The sequence below is a fragment of the Alligator sinensis genome, unplaced genomic scaffold, assembly GCF_000455745.1.
Source record: "Alligator sinensis unplaced genomic scaffold, ASM45574v1 scaffold262_1, whole genome shotgun sequence".
NCBI classification, from domain to species: Eukaryota; Metazoa; Chordata; order Crocodylia; family Alligatoridae; genus Alligator; species Alligator sinensis.
This window is the reverse complement of record NW_005841904.1, coordinates 1,516,375-1,538,635: the sequence shown is the minus strand read 5'-3', so window position 1 is coordinate 1,538,635 and position 22,261 is coordinate 1,516,375. Positions and strand designations below refer to the sequence as shown.

The 22,261-nt window shown below is 40.8% G+C and overlaps 1 protein-coding gene across 1 annotated transcript in view; it reads left to right on the top strand.

Moving 5' to 3' along the window:
* AVEN (apoptosis and caspase activation inhibitor) overlaps positions 1-22,261 on the top strand; it is a 189,618-nt gene that overhangs the window by 153,172 nt on the left and 14,185 nt on the right. The window contains exon 4 of the mRNA XM_014517360.2: positions 17,293-17,363. Coding sequence (XP_014372846.1) covers positions 17,293-17,363 — 71 coding nt within the window. The remainder of the gene's footprint in view (positions 1-17,292; positions 17,364-22,261) is intronic.

Sequence of the window (22,261 nt, the reverse complement as noted above, 5' to 3'; positions counted from 1 at the left end):
TAGGGAAACAGCAGAAGACAATAAATGTAAAAATCAAAACTCAGAGAACTATTTTTGTACAGCAAAACCAAAGTTTAAATTAATAACAGACAAATCTTGAAAGATTCCATTTAAAAAAATGTAGAAATTTGGGAGTTTCTTTGCAAGGTCCTTTAGAAGTCCTTAATTCAGTTCTATTGCTTTTACTTCTGTATTTATTATATGAAATTTAGTGTGCATTACTGTCTCCAAACAGAGGGTCCTATGTTCCTTCTGTGCTGCCAGTCTCAGAGACTTAGCTGTATGAGTCTGTCTGCCTCTGAGAGAACTTCCTAGCCTGGTCCTGTTCCAGTAAATCTTGAGGGTACAAGAGAAAGAGAGAACGGGACAATAAGGGATGGGCACTGCAATAGTTATAGAAAGACATTTGAGTAGAGCACACCCATTACATTTTCTGTCTGCCTAGACAAAGAGGTATCATCTCTAAAATGTTAACCCTAGAATTGTGGCAAAGAATAAATTGAAGGTTGTATGGAAGTTAGCCTGAAGAGAATGTATGTATAAGTGGAGGGTAACACCCAAAACTGCTCATTAATGTGCCTAAAACATTCAAATGGTAATGGAAAACACATTGGGTTTAAACTGTAAGAGCAGAAACCTGTAGCCAGTTCATATTCGAATATACCCCTAAAAAAATAAACTTAAATTGAAAGCAAGAACTTGGATTGACAATATAAAACTAACAGAATTTATCACTAGAATGTAAGATGACAGACTTGTGTGTGTTTTCCTATACCGCATAGAACAAATTCTAAAACTCAAAATTCTTTATATTAAAACCAGTGTATATTTTTTTCAATGACTGTTTAAAATTAGTTTTTACAAGTTCTTGTAAAGCTTATCTACAGTGTAGATGTACTGTGTAATGTGATTTTATTTTGTAAAAGTTATACTAATGGAGCTCCACATTCATTGTGCCTTGATCATTTATTGTACAAATCTGCTAATTTAGCAAGTTAATCCTCCAAAAGGCAACCTGTACAACATCACCAGTAAAGATTCTAATGGCCAAATCCTGCCCTCCGCTGTACCCACTATCCTCTGAATATGAGACTCGGTAAAAATGTACATACTTGTACTGATATGAAAGGATACCCATATGAGCTGTTATGATACAACTGTTACATCTGTATGATTCTATGTTGATATAAGTGTATCAAAGCTACTCCATTTTTAACTTTGCTTTATTCAGGGTCAATGTTAAGGTCATTTAGTAAGCTTGTACCATTAAAGAAGCATGCAAAGGTAATGGATCGTACTCCTAAGTAAGCTTAAGGAAATGCAATCTAGATTGAAGGTTATCAACCAGGCTGCTGTGAATGCTGGTGAATAATAGCACTGTTGTCTGTGCAGAAACTTAGACATGATTCACAAGATAACGCCAGAGATTTCAATTAGAAATCCATCATGTTAAAAAACTGTTGTAGTCTTTCTGAGTTCATTACAACATAAGAATTGCTTTATTGTTTTTCCAAAGTCAAAAAGACAGTGAAAGCTAAGAGATGGTATTTTCTGGGGCACGCCTCGAGTCTAAAAAAGTTGCGAACCACTGGTCTTAGATTAAAGTTCTGTAGGGTGAAAACATAACTGATTGGATCATCATGCCCAGCGAATAGTCATGAGTGACTCAATGTCTATTTGTGGGGGGAGGTATCAATTGGGGTTCCTAGTAAAAGATCAAGACAGCTTTTTCTCTGTGGCTGTAGGGCACAAGACCAGGGACAAGAGCCTCAACCGCAACAGAAGATACCTAAATTGGAGATTAGGAAGAACTTTCTGACTATAAGGGTAGTCAAGCATTGGAACAGGCTACCTAGAGACGTTGTGGAATCTTCATGGCTGGAAATTTTCAAGAGCAGAGATTTGGCTGGCATAATTTAGTCAGAGATGATCCTACCTGGAGCATGGGGCTAGCTAGATGACCCTCTGAGGTTCCATCCAGCTCTACTTTTCTATAATCCGATGGAAATGGCTAAGATTGAAAAATAAGCTTTTGATTAAAAATCATTGCGAGCTTTCACAACTTGTTTGCCTTTTAAATGTTTGAGGGGACAGAGAGAGAGACATGATGCATAAGAATTCCCCATTTGTGTGTTAGTGGTATTTGTGAGGTACAGCAAACAACTTGTTTTGTTCCTGTTTTTACTGGGTTGAGAAATGGTATTGGAGGAAAATAACAGGTTACTTAAATCTAAGCATTATTTAAGTTTATTCATCTGTTTTGCTCTAAGAATACTTTTACATTTGTTTGAAAACTAGTACAGCTTTTTGGAGTGGGGAAAGAAATTAGCCAACAATTAAAATGATAAAGGATGACTACTACATGCTTACACTGTCAATGCAAATCTATTTAATGAAAGTCTAAAAGTCTAAAGGCTTTGTTCTCAAGTTTTAAATGACTTGCACTGCACGTTTCTTCAGATGTTCCGAAGAATAGTGTATTTTAATATTTTTCTAGTAATTGAAATGTTAATATGAATGTTGATGCCATTGAAGGGAGTTGTATTTGCAGAGGGGTGGCAAGTAAGTTAGCGGAGTCATTTTATCATATGAAGAAATCTGAACGTTGAGTAATAAAGCAGCAACTTCAGATAATTTTTATTTTTAAAGCCAATAAAATATTCACTGATAAAAACTCTTTCTTGAGCAGATTTAGAAACATGGTAAATATTGATTGCCAATTTAATTAGATCCCCCATGGTTGCTACCACACATGCTGCTGCACTTGTGGCAGCAATCCTTGGAAACTTTAAGAATGGAGTTAAGTAGAACTAAGGCCACGGTATTATCCTCAGTGTCATATAAGTGTTCTAAATACTAACACTGTAATACAGTAGTTCACAACAATTTCTTGAATCCTGACAATGTACCTGTTTCTGTAAAGAATGTGATTTAAGTGAGATCTGTCACAAGTAAACAATAGATAACAAAACCAACATTGTTCTTTTCCGTAAATATACCTCCTATATGCAGTAGTATCGCTTAGCTTGGAGGTATAGGAGTAAATCTGGCCCACATCCCCTCTACACATGCAGGTAAAGGCGCAGTAGGATCTAATGCACAATTCACACAATTGTGCCTCCTGCCATGCCACACGTGCCTGGCAGGAGGCGGAGTTGTGGGATCACGCATTAGATCCCATTGTGCCTCATTGCCGGTGCAAGGGGAGCCTGATCCCAGGATCACCTCTGTGTTGATCCTCCCACAGTGGGGGTTTCCTGCACCCTGGAACCCTAGGGATTGTGGCAGCCATGATCCCCAGGGTCCAGGGGTTTTATACACCCTTGAACCCTAGGGATTATGGTAGCCACAGTCCCCAGGGCCCAGGGGTTCATGAACCCTGAAGATCATGGCTGTGAGAATCTTTAGGGTTTGGGTGTGTGTGAAAGCCCTGGGGACTGCAGCTGCCATGATCCCTGGGACCCACTGGGCATAGCACACCCCTGTGGCTGGTAGCCCTGTCAGCTGATGTGGCTCCCAGCCACAGGGGAAACCCTGCTATACATGCAAAGTAAAGCTGTAAAGCAACCAGCTGTAAAGTTAGTACATGTTTTTGAGGTCTAACTATAGCAGGTTGGAGCGTTTTATGGTGTAATAGCTGCTTTGCACATGTAGCTAGTCTCCAGGTAACTGCGCAATTAACCTGTTAATTGTGCCATACCTGTAGAGGAGGCCCTAATAAAATATGTGCTTTATGGAAAATTTTAAAGACTAAGCAAAACCTGACCCTTCAGTATAAGGAGGGTTTTAATAACTGTGCCTAAAATGGTACTCAATACAGTTTGCCTCTGAGAACATTTGTGGTTAGACCAGAGGTGTCCAAACTTTTTGAATGTGGGGCTGGATCACGAACTTTTTATCACCCAGTGGGCCAGCAAGCCATATTCAAAGATGTTACAGGAAGTGGTGTCATATCAGGAAGTGATGTCACGTGACCTTTGACACCATTGAAGTTGCAGGGGTTGACATGGTGCTGGTTGACATGGCATGCATGCCCAGGTTGATATGGTGCTGCAGGAGCCGCTTGGCTACAACCGGGTTGACCTGGTGCTGGAGAAGCCTCGGGGCCAGGCCGGGGTTAACCTGGGGCCCGGAAGCCAGCTTCAGCTCCATGCTGCTGTTCCTGGTGGGTGCTGACCCAGTTGGGTCCATCCCATCTGGAGCAGCATGCGGCTGAAGCTGGCTTCCCATGTGCTTCTGGGAATGGGAGGAGGCCGGCCAGGTCTGCACCGGCCAGGAGAAGCTGCGGCGGAGCCGTGTGCTGCTCGGGACTGACCAGTGCAGGCTTGTCCCGTCCTGAGCAGCACCCGGCGCTGCCGCCGCTTCTGCTGGCTGGTGCAGCCCTGGCTGGGCTCCTGCCGTCCCCAGCAGCACGAGAAGCGGCCCCCTCAGGGCCTCGCGCGCAAGTGGCTGGGCCCGGAGGGCCACAGCACCCGGGGGGAGACTGGCCCGCCCCCCGCGGCGCCACATGCTGTGGTGGCAGCTCTGCACCGCGGCCGTGGGCCAAATAAAATGGCTTGGCGGGCTGCATGGCGGCCCGCGGGCCGTATGTTGGACAAGCCTGGGTTAGACTGTGTTCAGTATTGATTTGACTGTGCCCCTTACTGACATCTGTTGTCAGTGATGGGTAATTTTCCTTCTGTAGTCTTGCAAGATATTTGTTGTAGATATGTTTGCAGTGCAGTCTCTTAAGCCCTTTCCATGGTAAATACACATCAGAACGGTCTCTGAAAGTAGTTTAATTCAAACCTTTTTCAAGTTTTGGCATGATATTTGTAATAAAATGCCTGAGAAGTGAAATGTGTTTGATCATTTTTTTTTAAAGTCTCTGACAAGTAACGCTCACCATTCATACTAGCTTAGTAGAGTTATTCAGCGGTCTGTGGTGAATGGTGGCATGGAGATGGTTCTGTATTTTCTTCTGGTGCATTGCTCAGGACCTTTGTTGGCCCAGCCTTCAGCCCGTGCCCAACTGCATTGCTTGAGAGATAGAGGTGAACTTCATTGCCAGAACTTCTCTTGAGGGGAAGAAGACAGAGAGGCAGACCAGCTACAAAGCCTGCAACTTCACAGCATCTGATGAAGTAGGTTGTTGCCTTGCTCCATGTTAGAGCATACACACGTACAGATCCTTGACACTGTGAACTAAGTCGACTTAATGCAATTCACCGTGCACTTAATACACGTTGGAGGTGTATTATCTTGTGCTGCATTTAAGTTGACTCTGTTCCACATCTGGGTGTATGCTCTGACAGTTAAGTTGACTTTAAAAGGTTAAGTTGGCTTAGCTGTCAGAAAGTTAGTAAGTGTGTATGCACCCTAAGGCAGGGGTGGGCAAAATGCGGTTCGGGGGCCGGATGCGGCCCACCAGGCCATTCTATCTGGCCGGCAGGGCCCCTAAAAAATTTAGAAAATTAATATTTATCTGCCCTGGGCTGCCTGTCATGTGGCCCTCGATGGCTTGCCAAAACTCAGTAAGCAGCCCTCTGCCGAAAATAATTGCCCGCCCCTGCCCTAAGGTTACACCTTGCCCTACTTTCTGTTAAACTTTGCATGCATCTGTAGAATACTTTTTCCCCTCATGTCCCCTTCTCTCTCCTGAGACTCTGCAGCAAACAAAATTGTATGATCTATCCTACTGTTTTTGCTCCATATTTGTCTTTATCCCTTGTCTGTATGTGGACTGACTAGATTTTAAGACTTTGGGAATATACTACCTTTAAAACTGCCTTTACAGCATCTGTCATGCTATTGGTGCCTTACAAGAAATTGTAACATCTGTGCAAAGTGCTTCATTTATGAATTTCCACTGAAAGTCCTCTGCTATTTCTTCAGCCCTTCTCACATGGATGATATTCAAAAGCCAGTGACCTAGAAATGTGTAATTCAAAAGCCAGTGACTAGTGAACCTGATTACATTTATATTTAAAAACACATACCAGTAAATAAATTAATATAAACAGCAAACTAATAACTCTAAAAAAATTCAGTGCTGGAAATGGTCATGTGGCTTTTCTTGAGGAAAAATGCAAATATTGAAAGTGACTAGCTTAAATAAAGTTTTAAACTTGACCCACAGGAAAACCAATAATTTCGCACTGAAATATCATGTTTCATTATTTGTTCAGTGAAGAAAATAATGGAGAAGATTTACTCTGCGTATTCTGGGACAGGTAGCCACTTCTGTGTAGCCATCACTCCAGCTGGCTTCAAGTAAAGTTCAATATACACTTTAGAGTTTGTTCACCACATTTTCGTCCAGTGTTATGTATTTGTGAAGCATTCCAGGAGCCATAAAAAAGAAACTAATACAAATTGTGTGTGTAAATATTATCCAGTATGAAAAAGGGAAGAGCACAAGGAGGAAATAGCCTGCTGGATATTGTTTATATAGCATAAAGTAGTGCAGCTTAATATTCGTTGTTGCATCCTTTCTAAGCTTTTAATTGTGTTAACTATGACTTCTTACTCAGATTTTGGAAGCCTTTAGTTTTGGGCCTATCTTCCCTTCAACCATTGAGCTTCTGTACCTGGGAGATTTCTAGCCGCCTCCTGAAGGTGAGCAGAGAGCTACGTGCCTGTTCCCAGGCACGTCCTGGGAACATAGGGACATCGGCCAGAGCTGCCCTCCTTCTGGAATGCTCTGTGCCCTAACCATTGAATCGCTGTTCCACATGCTGCAGCAGTGTCTGATGGCCCTGACTTTCCCGTTGGCCGCAGCCCCAGCCTCTGGCCCCCCAGTTAAGGTGGCAACATATGCCAACAATGTGACTATTTTTATGAGGGTGTCGTCCAGTCCCCAATTGACTGTCAGCCGATTTAAGAGCATGCCACCTCAGCCAGCGTCAACTGAGGCAAAAGTGATGCGTTTCTACGGAGCATCTGGGCTGACGCTCAGCCCCCAGACCCGCCTGGAGGCCAGTCTGAGTGCTGCAATGTTTTCAAAACCCTAGGTATTTTCCTAGACCCACCAGCCTATCTCGTTAATAATTGGGAGGGCCTTGATGAAGAGGTTATGGCAAGATTACAGCAGTGGTACTGGCTCTGGTGCCTGTCCACCCTCTCCTGCCACAGACCAGTCCTGGTCATCAACAGCCTGGCAGCTGGTACTATGTGGCACAGGTGGTACTCCATACTGGACAGCCCAAATGATCCTGCTTGAAGGGCTCCAGAAGCTTCTTGTTGGAGATCTTCTGGAATAGACACCAGTGGCTCCAGCGAGCCGTCCTATACCTGCCCACCAATGGAGGAAGTCAGGGGCTAATTGACCTGATGGCTGCCTTCTGCCTGCAAGTTTTTTGGCACCTACTCTTTGCTAGGAACATGTGGCTGGGATAGTTCCCCTGGCAACAGCTGGCCTTAGCTTTTCTGTATCAGGTAGGGACCTCAACCTTGATCAGGAACTTTTTTCTGTTGGATCCTGATTACCTTGGTTGGGATGGCCTACTGCCCTTCTAATACAGCCATGCCCAGGCCTGGTGGGCTCACCTCCAACTGAGACCCCAGGGCAGGCTCCTGCAATTTCCAGAGCTGCTACTGGAGCCCCTGGTCTATAATTTGGCCTTGCAGCAGGGGAGAGGGAGCAGACTTTTATGTTGTTTTTTTCTTTTCCTCTTTCAATGGATCATTGTAAATAATAGTGCCTATCTATAAATTGCAGAGCAAATTATTAAAAATGTTGTGGTTTTCCTCTGGATGTCCTTACTAGCTCTTTGTAGTTAAAACAGTAAAAGAAGTAAAACAGCAAGACAGGAATTTAAAGGAAGTGGTGTGTGTTTTTCCATGGCATGTGAACTGTATGTCGTGTTTAGCTTTTGCAATGTTTATCCATGCAGCTGATGTACAGCGTAGAGGGGAAAGAACCTAGAGAGGTCACTTACCACTGGAAGAAATCAGTTAGCAAATAAGCCATAGGCATTTAGTTGTACAGTATTTTGTAATGCTGTTAATGGTGCTATATTTCCTGCCTCATGGGCCACAAAATTTAAAGATAATGGGGTAATATTCACTGTCTCACTGTTGGAATTATTATATATTTTAAAGGCTTTTATACTGACAAGTGAGACATTCACCCTGAAGAAAAGCTTCTAAAAATGAACTGGGTTTCTATCTCTAATCTTCAAGTCTGATTACAAGTTGAGGTGTGTGTAATTCAAATGTTACCTTTTAGTTCTATACTTGGAATTTTGGAAGTGGTGATAGTTCTTAAGACTCCATTTAAATTACAAGCATAGCCATATCAAAGTTCTGGTATTCAGTGCTATAACTTAGGTACGTATTTATAACCAGAGAACAGTGCCATTTTAACCTCATGGTTGTTCCCTGACTTGATGGAATACAGACAGTCCGTAGAGTTGCATTGGTACTGCAGTTTTTTTTAAATTCCCTTATCACTGATGGGAAAGCAAAGTCACTTAAGGTATAATGGGTCATTCAGCAACCCAGAGCAAGTCTAGATGGTACTGAAAATGCTAGTAGCATTCTTACTAGCACTATGCAGTCGCATCAGGGAATCCGTTTTCAGAATGTTTTTTTCTTAATCTGGTTAGAAAAACATATTTTCTAGTTTATTGTATAGTACAAGATCCTTGATATTATATTTGTGTAGACAAGGTCTAAGAACTCTTACTCCTAAGCTTGTTCTCAGTAGAAGTACTTTACTGTATCAAAAGCAGTGACATATAAGGATGTTAAAGTTTCATTGACTGAGATTAAATAGATTCTCCACTGTGTGTATGTGTGTGCTCGTGCCCATGCACATGTGTAAACTGTCAAAGGACATTAACAGATTGCAAAAAAGGGACCCCCTTTAACAAATCTAAATGTTCTCTAGACTTTTCCTAGATGAAAAGGTGAGAGACTCCGTCTTGGTTAAGGTAGAGCTAAATGTTTTATGACTATCTAATTCCACAATGAAATTTTATACATAACTATTTTATAACTCCAAGCACATAACATTATCCCAGATCAGCATTTATCAATTGCATTTTAACTCAGGATTTTCAAGCTCCACATCTACAAATCTTCTTTAAAAACTACCAGTTAAAATATTGTTCAAGGAAGTCCATTGTCTCCTGGAAGTTCGAAATTGTGTGTCAGAAACCAAACTATTACTGGTTTAATAGTATCTGACTAAAATCAGTGGATGCAAAGTTCTTTCAGGCTCTTCTTACATTTTGTTTGATACAATCACACTGTATGTCCACATTTGCTTAATTTGTGGCTTTACTGGTCTCATGGGTAGAATAACTCTACCAGCTTAGCTATGCATATAGAGAGATCTCTCTTTCTGCATAGAGAGATCACATTAGCTACAGTGCAGTGTGCTACAATATAGGAAAACTGGAAAAGCAGAAATTGAATTAGAATAATTTGGTAGATTTCTTTGCTGTGAGAGCAGCTGGAATGTTCTTATCCAAAATTAAAGGAGGATTGACCTATTTCTTTTGAAAAAGTGTAAGCTAGGGGTTGAGCAACCTTTTCCTATCACAGGATGCTGTTTGCAACCCAGCCACGGATTACAAAACTGCACCCCTTTTCCTTCCTCCCCACAGCGATCAGCAGATGCTGCTGAGGAAATAAATGGAAAAAGGCAGGTGATAGGACCGTGGGAATGCTTCCTCTGCTGAACACAGCAGGCAGTAGGACACTAGGGACACCCTCTCTGCTGCCTTGGCTGGAGCCTGCTACTGATTCCTGAGTTTCCATTCCTGATCCAGCCTACAGGCTGTAGATTGCCACCCCCTTATGTGAACAAATATTCTTTATTGTTAGGCCAATTTGTAATTACATAGACTGCCTCAATGCACCAAATGCCCTGATGGAAAATATGTAGGAGAGACCAAGCAATAACTGTGCACCAGAATGATAGACTTCCGGTGTGCATTCAAAGACAAGAATACCCAGTTACCAGTCGGGGCACATTTCTCACAAGAAAACCACTCTCTCTCCAATCTGTCATTTCTAATCTTCAAAGGGAATTTACAAAACCCCTTCCACAGACAAGCCTACAAACTTCACTTCATCAACCTACTGGATATAAAAAATCATGGACTAAATATAGACATTGGATTTATGACACACACACACATCTTTATTTATTTATTTATTATGGCAGATTTATATCTGCCTAACATCTGACTCCTCAGATACCTCTCCACTATTTACCAGCTACATTTATACCCCACCCACACCCCAACCTGTCTCTCACCCACTGATTCCTCGATTTACATCTTCATTGACTAGCTTTCTTGCATGCATACCAGCCTTTGGCTTCTTTACCATTCATTCCATCCAGGAAGAGCACACACGACCTGCAGATGCTTCCTCAGCCTGACAAAATGTATTTATACCTGAAAGCTTGCAAAGAATTTTTCCAGCTATTTGAGTTGGTCTAATAAAAGGTATCAGATTTACCCAAATATTCTTTATCTGCATATAGACTGTCCCATAATTTTTAATTTTCCCTGCAAATACTCATAAATAATTTTTAGTATGTACTTCTCAAAACCTGTGGATTTGAGCTGTCCTTTCTCTTCTGTTGATGGTAGCAGAGGTGAGTCAGTCAGTCAAAATGAGACTGAGGCTACACTACTTCACTTGATTGTTGTTTTTTCATTTCTGGTCCCTGAGAAATTTGAAATTCTTTGTCCTCTTGAAGGAGTTTTTGTGAGTGCATGCATACTTTCATTAAGTAAGAAGGTGGTAAGATTGTCACTGGAGGTTCAATGGGGACCTTCAGTTTTTGTGTGAAACTGAAGGAATCACCTTCCAACACTTCATTCAACTATTTTTTCACCATTCATTTTCATATGCATATTATTTAATCTTTCCTGATTCTCTTATTCCTTTCTTTTTAATTCTACCATATTATTTCATATCTCCTCTTCTTCCTATTATTTATTTTGACTTTTTTCATTCGTTAACTCTCTTTGGCTGCTTTCCCCATGAGCTATGAGAGAATAGAACACTTTTTGAAACATACATAGTTATATATTAGCTTGCTTTGTGCAGGTCTTTGTATTTGGACATTGTTTTGTATATATCACATATACAGAAAAATCTTAGGACCATACTATTGGTTGAGGTATCTCATGGAGAGCTATTTATTATCAATGTAATTATGTAAATGACTTTTTAGAATGAATTATAAAGTAAGGAAAACCCAAGACCCCTTGCACCATATTTTGACTAGGGAAAGTGTTACAATTTTTTACCTATATATAAAACAAACTATGGTTGTGGATAAAGTGCTCCAAGAAATACAGTATGGGAAAACAAAGGTAAACTGTCTCAGGGCTCTGACATCACAAAGGACCTGACTTTATTTTTGCAGTTACCATGATGCCTTCAGAATCTATGTTTGGCTAACCATGGAAGCTACTGGCATGGGTACTTTCTCCTTTTCTCTTCAGTTCCTCTTTTCTTCTCCCTGTGGTTACCAGCTGCTTCATACATTGTACACAGATAACTTTTTTCCTTTATATGTTAGGGGATGCATTAATCTCCGTCATGGGTGCTAATGGACCCCTTTTGACTTAATATTGAAAGTTTGTTTCTTTTCTTGACTCTTCACAACCAAAATGTAAACCCAGCAAGAGAGATGAAGAAACAATGAGCCACTATGTAAAGGAAACCCAAGTCAGCTTCATCTTCAAACGTAGGGGTCTCTTTCTTTAATTGGTTACCCAAGTCCTCAGAGGAGCCTGAACTATCAGTCTCAGACAAGTCCAAGTCCAGTGGTTAAGGCTGCTTTTCCCTGAAGGACAATATTAGAAGGCTGGTGGACCTGATTTATTTCACCTTAAAAACAGCAGACCTTCCATCAAAGCCCATTCCAGCCAACATCCTCAAGTTGAAATGTGGTAAGAAAGACAAATGGGGTTGTGTGATACTAGACTCCTACAAAAAGGCCATGGGCTTAGAATGGTCCAATCCAGAAAGGAAAAGAGCTGGAAGTGTTGCCACTATATGAAACTATTCAAATATCAGCTGGACAAGCCAGTCAAGTTCTCCCAATTCCCATGATGGAATACTTCACTTCAGGCCAGACCAATCTTTACACAGGAAAACTGTGATCCTGCTGGATTGGGGAGAACGAGTTAGGTTTTTTTGTAGGTTAGAAGAATGTGAATTCCCTAAAAGAGAGGTTTGATTCTTCCTGCTTTATCTGGTGACCAGTTTTGGTCTCTGCAGTTACTGCTTCTGTGCCCCTCTGTTGTTTTAGTTCCTTTATAAACCTGCTGAAGTTCAAAGTGAGGTTCTGAGAAGTAGCTCAAGAATATCTGGTTTATGGCCACATCTCTACATCTCCCCTCAGCAATGCCCTAACCCTGTATAACAAATCACTTTGGTCAAGCAAGAATATTCTGGGGGGGTGAGCAATCTTACTCAGGGCTCCTAGGTGTAATTAAAAATCCTTTTCCAGGAACTGGAGAGTCCTTTATTTGCAATTGCCTCTTCAACCAGTACCAGTATCACTAGTATTTTTAGTGCATTCAAGCCAATATTCTTCCTAAGCAGTAACCAGTGAGTTAGGTCTTAAGAGTTTATCTTCTAAACAATGTAGTCCTGCCTTGTATGGAAACCTTCTGCCTCCAGAAATGACACCACATTAGAAAGGTGCATTTTTACCATAATTAGTTTAGTTGGTTACATAGAAATTCATGAGTTTCTACTTCAGTATCCAAGAACAGGCAGAAGTGAATAGCATATTACATAATCCCTGTTTTTCTAGTTCCACCAGTTGAGGGGTTCTTCAGTTTCTGCTTGAGATCTTTGGATCTCAATATTAATTTTTCTAATTTAGCTCTTAGCTTTCTGTTTCTCTTCAGTTTTGGTGGTATGCCTGTGGTTAAAATTACACATATCCAAAATGAGGAGCAGACAATGCTTGTGTTAAAAAGAAAAAAAAAAAAAAGAGAAACTCTGTTATATATCCAGTATATAAGCAGTAAAGGATGGAAAACACAGTATGGCACTTACAAGGAAGAAGGTACCCAGTTTTATCTTCTCCAAAATAAAAGTTTTCCAAGAAGTCCATCTTGATTTCTCCTAATGTCTGCTGTTGTTCTCATAATGCTTCCAGACAGAGCCATCTCACAGTCTTGCATGACTAAGATAATATGTTGAATTGTTTTTGCTTATAGCATTGTGTACAGAAAACTGAAATAGTTCAGATATTATCCAGTATGAAAGAAAACATATAAAATATGTTTTACATCATTCTTTGTAACCTTTTTTCTCTTGTTTTTAATATAGTAGTACACGGAGTATTTCAGATGCATCATGCACAATATTTGGTATCAAGTTATTGTTTTTCCCCCTGTATATTTGTTCTGTCCTCCAGTTAGCTTCACCTTTTAACCTTTAATCTTTGTATATTATCCAACATTTTAAAATATTTATCAAAGAATGTTGATAGTAATTTACTGTTTGTCTTTTCCAACTTAATGCAAAAATCAGTAGGCTAATTCTGTCAATTGAAATAAGCTATGGAATATGCAGTCATTCTATTTAGTTACATATTTTAGTCCTAGAAGAATCTGCTGTCTTAGATCCTCTGCTTTCACAATAAAAAGTATATTGAATAACAATTGCTATTAAATAAAGTAAAAGATATAAAAGGTAAAGTTTGTTGTTTATAAACGCACTTAAATATATTTAATTAAACTGCATTATTTTGAAGACCAAATACTATTTTGTAAAGATTAGAGTCTAACATAAAAAATGCCTTTGTATCTGACAGAAACTCAGTCACTGTAAGATGTTTTATTAGTATTCATCATGTAAAAGGAAGTTAAATACAGACTAAGGGAATCTATAAAAAATAATTGGTTAAGCCAACATTCTCATTAACTTAATTTGCATTAAATGTGCTGCTGTGAATTGTAGTTATTGCTTTTTCATTTGAAAGGCATGCTTTGTTACTGTATTTAAAAGCCCAGTTAAAGGATATCGGTTAATCTGCAGTCTAATTCAGAAACTTCTCAACTTGTGGGTCAGTAACTTCCCCTAGAAGCAGTTGTTTGAGAATGAGGAACCAGAAGCCATTTCCTGATCCCAGTAGATGTTTCCATTGAAGTGGATTTGTTTACCCACTTTTCATCTAACCCTTCTCAGATTTCTAAGACATCCCTGACAATTTTGTTGAAGACCAGCCACACCACAGGAAATGGTGGAAAGTGGCATCATCAGTGAATGCTTGTTTTGTCACAGTATAAAAGCCTGAGAGCCCCTTGGTTTAATTAATTTCCTGTTCAACAGAAATTCAACCATGGCACACGGTTTAATTGAGCATTGCCAATCACAGGCATTCATAAATCATAAATAAGATACTGAAAATCATGGGACTGGCTTTGAAATTAGGAGATTTAAAAAAATATTTGAGGCTCTTTCTGTGTACTTTCTAAATGAACAGCATTAACTGTAATTTATTAGTAGCAGTCTAAATTGGTTTGGAGACACATTAAGAGGAATTGTTTATTCTTCTTGTATGCAGTTAAGAGTAAAGGACTTGTATGAATTCTGTATTCTGAGGATGAAGCTTGAAGTTACATACTAAAGTCCATACTTAATGAATGAATAAAGGGTTTTCATTTTCAATTGTACTGAACTTCCATGGCTGCCATTGAAGCCAAGAAGAAGCAGTAAATGCCTTTAAAAATAAGGCTTCCTAATAAGTGCATTTAAGTGCCTAATTGTAAATATCTGCATTTGTAAATTTGACTTTGGTTTTCTTTATAAATAGTAATTAGTACATTTATTTCAGCTAATTCATGATAGCTGATGGACTCTGGCAGAACTACCATATATATTCAATTCACTACCATTATATTCAATTCACATCTGCAAAGTTTCCTTCACAGTTGTGCAGACTGGGGTGCTTCTTTTTTAAACAAAGTAGCCATTTTTTCAAATGTTTCCAAAATCTACTTTCAGTTTTCAGATTCCCCCAAATCAGTAACATTTGCTTGAAGGATCTCAAACAGTGACTTAATTTTTTTTACTTGAATCCAACACAAGATTTTCCCACCTCCCCCCATTTCACATGGTGGAAAAAAAGCCCCTTGTCTTGGATTCAAGTACAGGGCGGCAGGGGGAGGAAGGTGTAGGTGGCTGCTGTGGCTCTGACTCCAATACTGACCTGGACTCAAGGTTGGAGCTGCAGCGCTACCCTCCACCCTCTGCTGCCTCCTCTGTGTCCTCCCCTCCCTTGCCACCACTGCTTGCCCTCCAGCTCTGGTTTGGCCCTGGCTCTGGTTTCACTTCAACCTTGGGTATGGATCACATGGCTGCTCTGGCCCCCACCTGACCATGGCAGTAGCCACAACTCTGCCCCCAGCTCTGGTGCTGCAGCCAGAGCTGGTGTTGCTGCAACTATAGCAAACTTCATGTGGCAAGCTTCACGGAGCTTCATGTGCTCCGTGCCCCTAGCCGAAATGGGGGTTAGCGGGGCCAGAGTTGGAGGATATCTGGTGGTGGAAGGGATGCAGGCAGGAGGAGGTGGGTGGGGCTGGAAGGGGAGTGAGGCAGGGAGGGCAGGTGGTGGAGGGGAGTAGTCATGGGGGGGCAAGTGGTAGGTAGGCAGGGAGGCACTAGGGGGGATGAGTAGGCAGCAAGGGGGAGATGATGTGGGGTGTGAGGCAGGGAACAAGGTGTGGGAAAGACAAGGGGCAGAGGTCAAGCCACTGACTTCTCAGTGTCTCCACTGTCACTTCTTCCCTACTGCTGCTAGCCCAACTGTAGTAGTGGCAAAGTGGGGGAGAGTACACATTTAAGATGGCCCTCCAATAATTAGCATTTATGCATGAATAATTATAACAGGTTTATACATTTTCTGTGTATAGACTCTGATTATTAGGGGGTCATCTTAAATTCAGAGTCATTTTGAATTTGGGTAAATACAGTATCTGCATTATTTATATAAATTATTAAATTTATATTTGTTAAATATATTTATTTTTTAATATTTTTAATTCAGTGCACTAAAATAGTGTAAATTCTAGGTGGGCTTATGTTTTGTAAAAAGAAGTTGAATCCCTTCTGTTAAGTATACACGCTTAACTATGAAACCATTATGGTATCTCTGCCATACAATATCTGTATGTATCTGATTGTATTCCTGTCTTCTGATCTTGCATTTACTGTTTGTCATATATTCTAAGCTTTTTTGGGGCCCAGGATCTTGCAAGCTTTGGCAACAGCTCAACTAATGGGACTCTTATCTGGAGCTTCTGATCACCACCTGACAGCCCTACAGCAATATAAACATTTTAACTGCATACAAAAAAAAATACAAAAACATCTATTTTAAAAGGCTTTTTTACACTTGAGAATCAAGAACCAGACAGTTATGAAATGTCGGAATTAAAGTTGTTCATGCAACCTTAATTTTTCATCCCATTTGTACATATTATTGTAAGTGTTTTTACTTATGTGAAAGCAGACTATTTTTTCCTCCACTGCCCTCAGGGTAAACATAATCTTTAAAGAATATAGCTGACAGACTGTAACCAGCATCTATAAAGCAAGCAAACTGAATTTTTTAGGAGGCTTATATGTGATTTGGGGAAATTTTCATATGGATGGTGGAAGGCACATACATACACAGACAGATTGAAGGTCCTTGCTTCTAAGCTACCTGGGGCTAGAGCTTCTTAAGAAAATTGTTGTAAGAGCATTCTTTCCTAAGCTTGTTTTTAGGCACTTCAGGACTACTTCTGCTGATTTTGTTTTTTAAATCTCCAGCCTAAGACATCTAAAATATAAAAAATTTCAGCCAAAATGGTTAATGTGACAAAGTAATAAACAACTAATGGAAGCTGTTAGGTATCCTTAACTATTAGTGGCACTTCCAGCTCTGCTTATAATGCTATGCTGTGTTGTATATTATACTCTTGATATGTTTACTATTTATTTCATAATTCCCTGAGTAATGAAGAGTTCTTAGACTTGTTTCTTTTTCCTTCTGCAGTTTTGAATTGAAATCTGACCTAAAATTGATAGTGTCTTCTGATAAGGCAGAAGATAATACCTACTGATATTTCTATGCAGTTTCACAAGAACTTGGAACTCTTCTGCATACCAGAAATAAACAGTGTTATAGGGGCTTGAATGAAAGCTATGTTAAAAAGTTTAATGCAAAGTTGCACAAATTTCAGCTTTTATTAATCAGGAAATTCTTGTATGGGATTTTTTTGGAAGGCCTGTTACTTATTTATAATAAAGATGCATTTAACTTTCCTTCTGCAGGAGATTCCTTCACACAGTTCCGATTTGCTGAAGAAAAGGAATGGGACACAGAAAACATATGCCCTAAACAGGTAACACAAGAGAGCATTGTATTTTTGTAAATGCAAAATATAATTCCAGACTGGATTTATCTTTTTACTTTATGTTCATGATCATTGATTCATAGTGAGTATATATTGCTGATGCAGTTGTTAATCTTACCACCAGTGTAAAAATACACTGCCCATTCTGTAGACATTCTTATATGCTTTTCTGTTCTGCTGCACCCTCTTGGGTTTCTTCTCTACTGCTGATGGACAGTCCCAGCAGTAATGTTTGGTTTGTTTTTTTTAAATGGAGGTTAAATGAAAAAAATGAGCTCCAAGAGAAATCTACCCAGAAGTAGAGAGAAGATTGTGGTCTGGCTTTGCAGGCAACTCTAGCAGGATAAATGCTTAGTAACTGTACCAGAAGTTACCAGGATAACTAAGGCTTCTGACAGATCTTAAAAAGAAGGCATGATGGGATCTGATATGTGATCCCAACAATCATGCCTTCGGCCATGCCTCATGTGCAGTACACTGAGAGCTCTGGTCAGCTGATGGGACTCCCAGCTGTGGTGGCACAGGTTTGCCTCTCCTGACTGGGAGCCCCAAATGCTGATGAGGATCCCAGCCATGGGGCCCACCATGTGCTCACACCGCTGGGAGCCCCTAGACACAGTGGGGGTGAGGGGGACAGGACCCTGAACTCCTGTGGCTGGGAGCTCCATCATTTGATTGGGGCTCTGTAACACTGTGCCCCAAATCGAGATGAGATGAAGGGTCAGCTGCCCAAAGCAAGCAGAGGGAGCCAGGGCTGAAGGGACTCCAGGGACTTCATCGGTACTCCTGGAGGTGGTATCCATTACAGTGGCCAGGTCACTACTTAAGATGTGATTAATGAGTTGTCCAGTGAAGCTGTAGCTGTAAAGAAAGGCACCATCTTGCTGCATCAAATTTTTCCAGCCACAAAATGGGTTAATAATGATCACTTTTCTTTGTAAGATCTTACTTAACACTCAGCACAGTTGCAGCACCCCCATTCTACAAAGTGATTCAAGTTGGACAAATAGAAAACATTTGGAATTAGTAATCGCTTACCAATTGCTCTTTAAAGTATACTTATGTATTTCATTTTAGAGTCTTGAACTTTTTTGGTACACTTTTGAAAACAAAAAACAAACTGAAGACATTTGGAATGTGACATGCGTGGGTTATCGACTTAACATAGACCTGTTGAATTAGTGGGGTAAAAGATTGTGGTAATAAGTGTAAAGCAGCACTTTGCCCATAAGTTTCACAAATATTTGTTTACAGCGGAACAATGGGATTCTAGAATACTGGGTTCTGTTCCAGGGCGTGAAGCGGGACTAGTGCTCTAGTGAGCAGACTTTTCTGCCTGTCCCTTTGAAGTCTGATCACTTTTGCCCTATTCTATCTAACTTGTCCTTATTTCAGTCCTTCTCTACCCCTGGCTTCTCAGCTAAGTCTTCATTTCCTTGTGTAGTTAAACTAATTTCCATTGCTTAGGTTTTTCATTTCAACCTCCTTGCCTAGTTTGACTCAGTTTTCTTTCCCCTCTTGGCTTCATATCCAACCTATTTATTTTTCCTCACCTCTGGCCTCAGATCTATTCTCTGTCTCCCTCTGCCTGACCACAGTTTTAAGACGCCTTCCCTAACTGAAGTTCCATCTCCTCCTTAGTTTCTTGTCCCAGGCGTTGTCTAGAATTTTGTGGACTTAGCTGTGATGGTTAGGCATGAGAAAATGGTTAGCAGGTATGCTACATTGGTACATTAACAAACCCCTGGCATAAGAGTATTTTTGTCAGGTGAGCTTTTATTGTTTTGGAAAGCAGTACAGCTATGTCAGCAGAAAAACTCCTTGTGTTTGGGTCTGCTAGCAGAATTATCCTGCCATAGCTAAACTGGTAGGGGATTTTCTAGTGTAGACCAGCCCCCAGCTTCTTTGCCTCGCTAGTCCTTATTTTTCCACATCCCTGTTGCTTGTCAGAGCTTTTTCTCTGTACAGTATGTGGAGGAATGAACTGGAGAGAAGCCATCGCTATGGGACAAAACAAGTGAGGAAACGTATAAAAATAGCTACAAAAGAATTTGTTGCCTTCTGTTGCCTGGCAGTTATAGTGGAAAAAAGCAAAGATCAGTCCTGAAAATGGTGGAATGAAATGCAACAATGAAATTAACACGCATGAATTCTCAGTTCATTACACTGAAATAACTGATTGTTAGAAAACTGCATGGAGTTTGTCCAAGTTGTGTTGGATTTGTTTTTGTTTTGTTTTTTTTACATGGACACATTGCAGGAGAAATGGCTGCCGTCTCTGTTAATGTACGATTTTAAAGTCAAGAGTATGTAGTAGAGTCGCTTGTATTTTTCCTTTTTTGCCAGTAAAAAGGGTAATTTCAGCAGCAAACTGCATTGCTGCTTTCTGCTGTCTTGAACAAGCACATGTTTTTTGCTTGTCTGGTCTTTGTATTCTGTGACAAATCACTCCATAAGTCCCTTTCTTGTTTCTTCATACAACACCATTTTTAATAAAGCATCCATCTAAAAATTTTGAATCCTCTTTTTTTCACTATTTTACTTCTCTGTACCACCACGGGTTTTTTTCATCTTTTTCTTCTGCTTAGATCCACTTATATCTCAGTCTTTGAATTTCTGTCACTTATTCTAACTCCCCACTCCTTTGAGATGCATCATGTACATATAAAAGGGTTTTTTTTCCAAATATATTTACTTTCTACTCTGCAGTTTTTAAATTGTGGAGTTGTCTTAATTTATGTTACAGGGCTCAAACATTTCCCCCTAGTCTCCTTGCACTGTAGCAATTGTCTGACAAGTGCTAGATTTTACAAAGTGCTAGTTCATTGCTGTGTTAATGCAGTGATGTCTGTGAGCTGGCTTAGTACTTACTTAAGGTCAAGGATATTTAAAGCTGTTTGTACTAATGCATTTTCCTCAGTGATGAGCATTAATGAAATCTGAATTATCATTTAGGCATCAATGAGCTTGCTTGGTCATCTCATGCTCCCAGTATTAGGGACCTGACCTAGAAGAAGTAGCTTTTAAAGTTCAAGAAGCTTTTAAAGCAGTTGCATCTAACCATTTTTTGTATTGCTATACTTATTAATGATTAAAACCCATAACCTTTGATACCAACCAAAGCTCCCTTTGCCATTCAGCTTTTAGTAAAAGGAAGTGACAAACATGCTTAAAACTAAATAAATCTCAAATAAAACTTATCATAGGCTATACTATAACAAACCACCAACTGCATATAGACAGTTACAGGCAAGGTTCTTTTGGTAGATGTGATATGTTTTATTAGATCAACTGAGTAGTTGGAACAAAGTTTTTTGAAAGCTTTTGGGGACAAGTACTCTTCTTCAGGCATAGGGAGACTGTTGTTGTTTTGACATCTCCAAGGAATGAAAGAAGCCAAAAGTGTGATAGGAGGTCAGGGAGAATGTAAATAGGTAGAAATTAGGAAAACAATGGGTAGAGAAGGGAGGGGAGGAAGGAGGAGGCGGAAAATGGGTAAAGGAATGCCAAAGGTAAGCAAACAAGGTTCTTTGGGTGAATCTGATATCTTTTATTAGACCAACATAAATAGTTGGAAAAAATAATTTTAAGCAAGCTTTTAAGCAAGATTTCAGGTTCAAAAACCCTTCGTCAGGCTGAGGAAGTTTCAGTAGTTGGTGTGTGCTCTTCCTGGATGGAATGAAAAGTAAAGAAGCCAGAGGCTGGACTAGTATGCATACAAGATAGGCAGTCAGTGAAGATGTAGATTGAGGAGTCAATGGGTGAGAGAGAGGTTGGGTTGTGGGGGAGGGAAGGGGTATGAATAGTGGAGAGGTACCTGGGGAGTCAGATGTCAGGCAGGTTATGATGTGTCATAAATCTATATTTTTTAGTCCATGATTTTTAGTATCCAGGAGGCTGATGAAGTGGAGTTCATAGGCTCGTCTCTGGGAAGTGCTTTGTAAGTTTCCTTTGAGGATTAGAACTGAGAGATTGGAGAGAGAGCGGCTTTCTTGTGAGAAATGTGCTCCCACCGGTAATTGGGTATTCCTGTCTTTGATAGATTTCCAGTGTGCATTCATTCTGGTGCGCAGTTGTTGTTTGGTCTCTCCTACGTATTTTGCATCAAGGCATTTGGTGCATTGGATGAAATGTATTACGTTTCTGGAGGTGCAGAAATGGTAAGCAAGGGAGACTCTGCTGTAGTAATGAGTTCTTCAAGGTAGAAAAGAGGTAGTCTGTGAAAAATTAAAATACAGTGGAATCCTCTTATTGGAATCACTTTGAGAAATGCTGATTTGAGTCTATTAACTGGCTGATTCTGTTAAAAGGAGATGTGTTTTTAAAAAAACACAGATATTCACTCCTCTGCCACAGTCCCCTGTCCCTGCTTGTGCCTCTCACTCCCTCCTATAGCCCCCCAGCCCTACTGGTGCCCCTTGCCCCCCACCCACAGGCCTCTGTTCCCCCAGCCCTGCCAGAGGGGACCCTCAGCTGCCAGGGCTACAGGGCCAGGACCCGGGTCTGCAGCCCCCTTCCTCTGGCAGGAGGCAGCAGCTGCTGAAGCAGAGTGGAGCCCAGATCCCCACCTGCTGCTGCCTGCTGCAGGCTTGGGTGCAGGGGGTGTGATCAGCTCCCTGGCACAGCGCGCACTCCTGGAGGGACGGGGAGACCCATGCCCCCCAGATCTGTGTGCAGGGCGGAGGTGGAGGTGGGGGCGGGCACAGGAAATGAGGGCAGCAGTGTGGGGTTGTGCTCTGCAAAGCTACCACACACACAGGGGTGCATTGCTAGGGAGCCTGGTTCCCACCCCCTGCCCCCTGAATGAGCTGCCCATGGCCTCGTCCCACTCCCTGCTGGGGCCCCAGCACTGCCCAACTCTCTCCCTACAGGGGCTCAAATCCCCC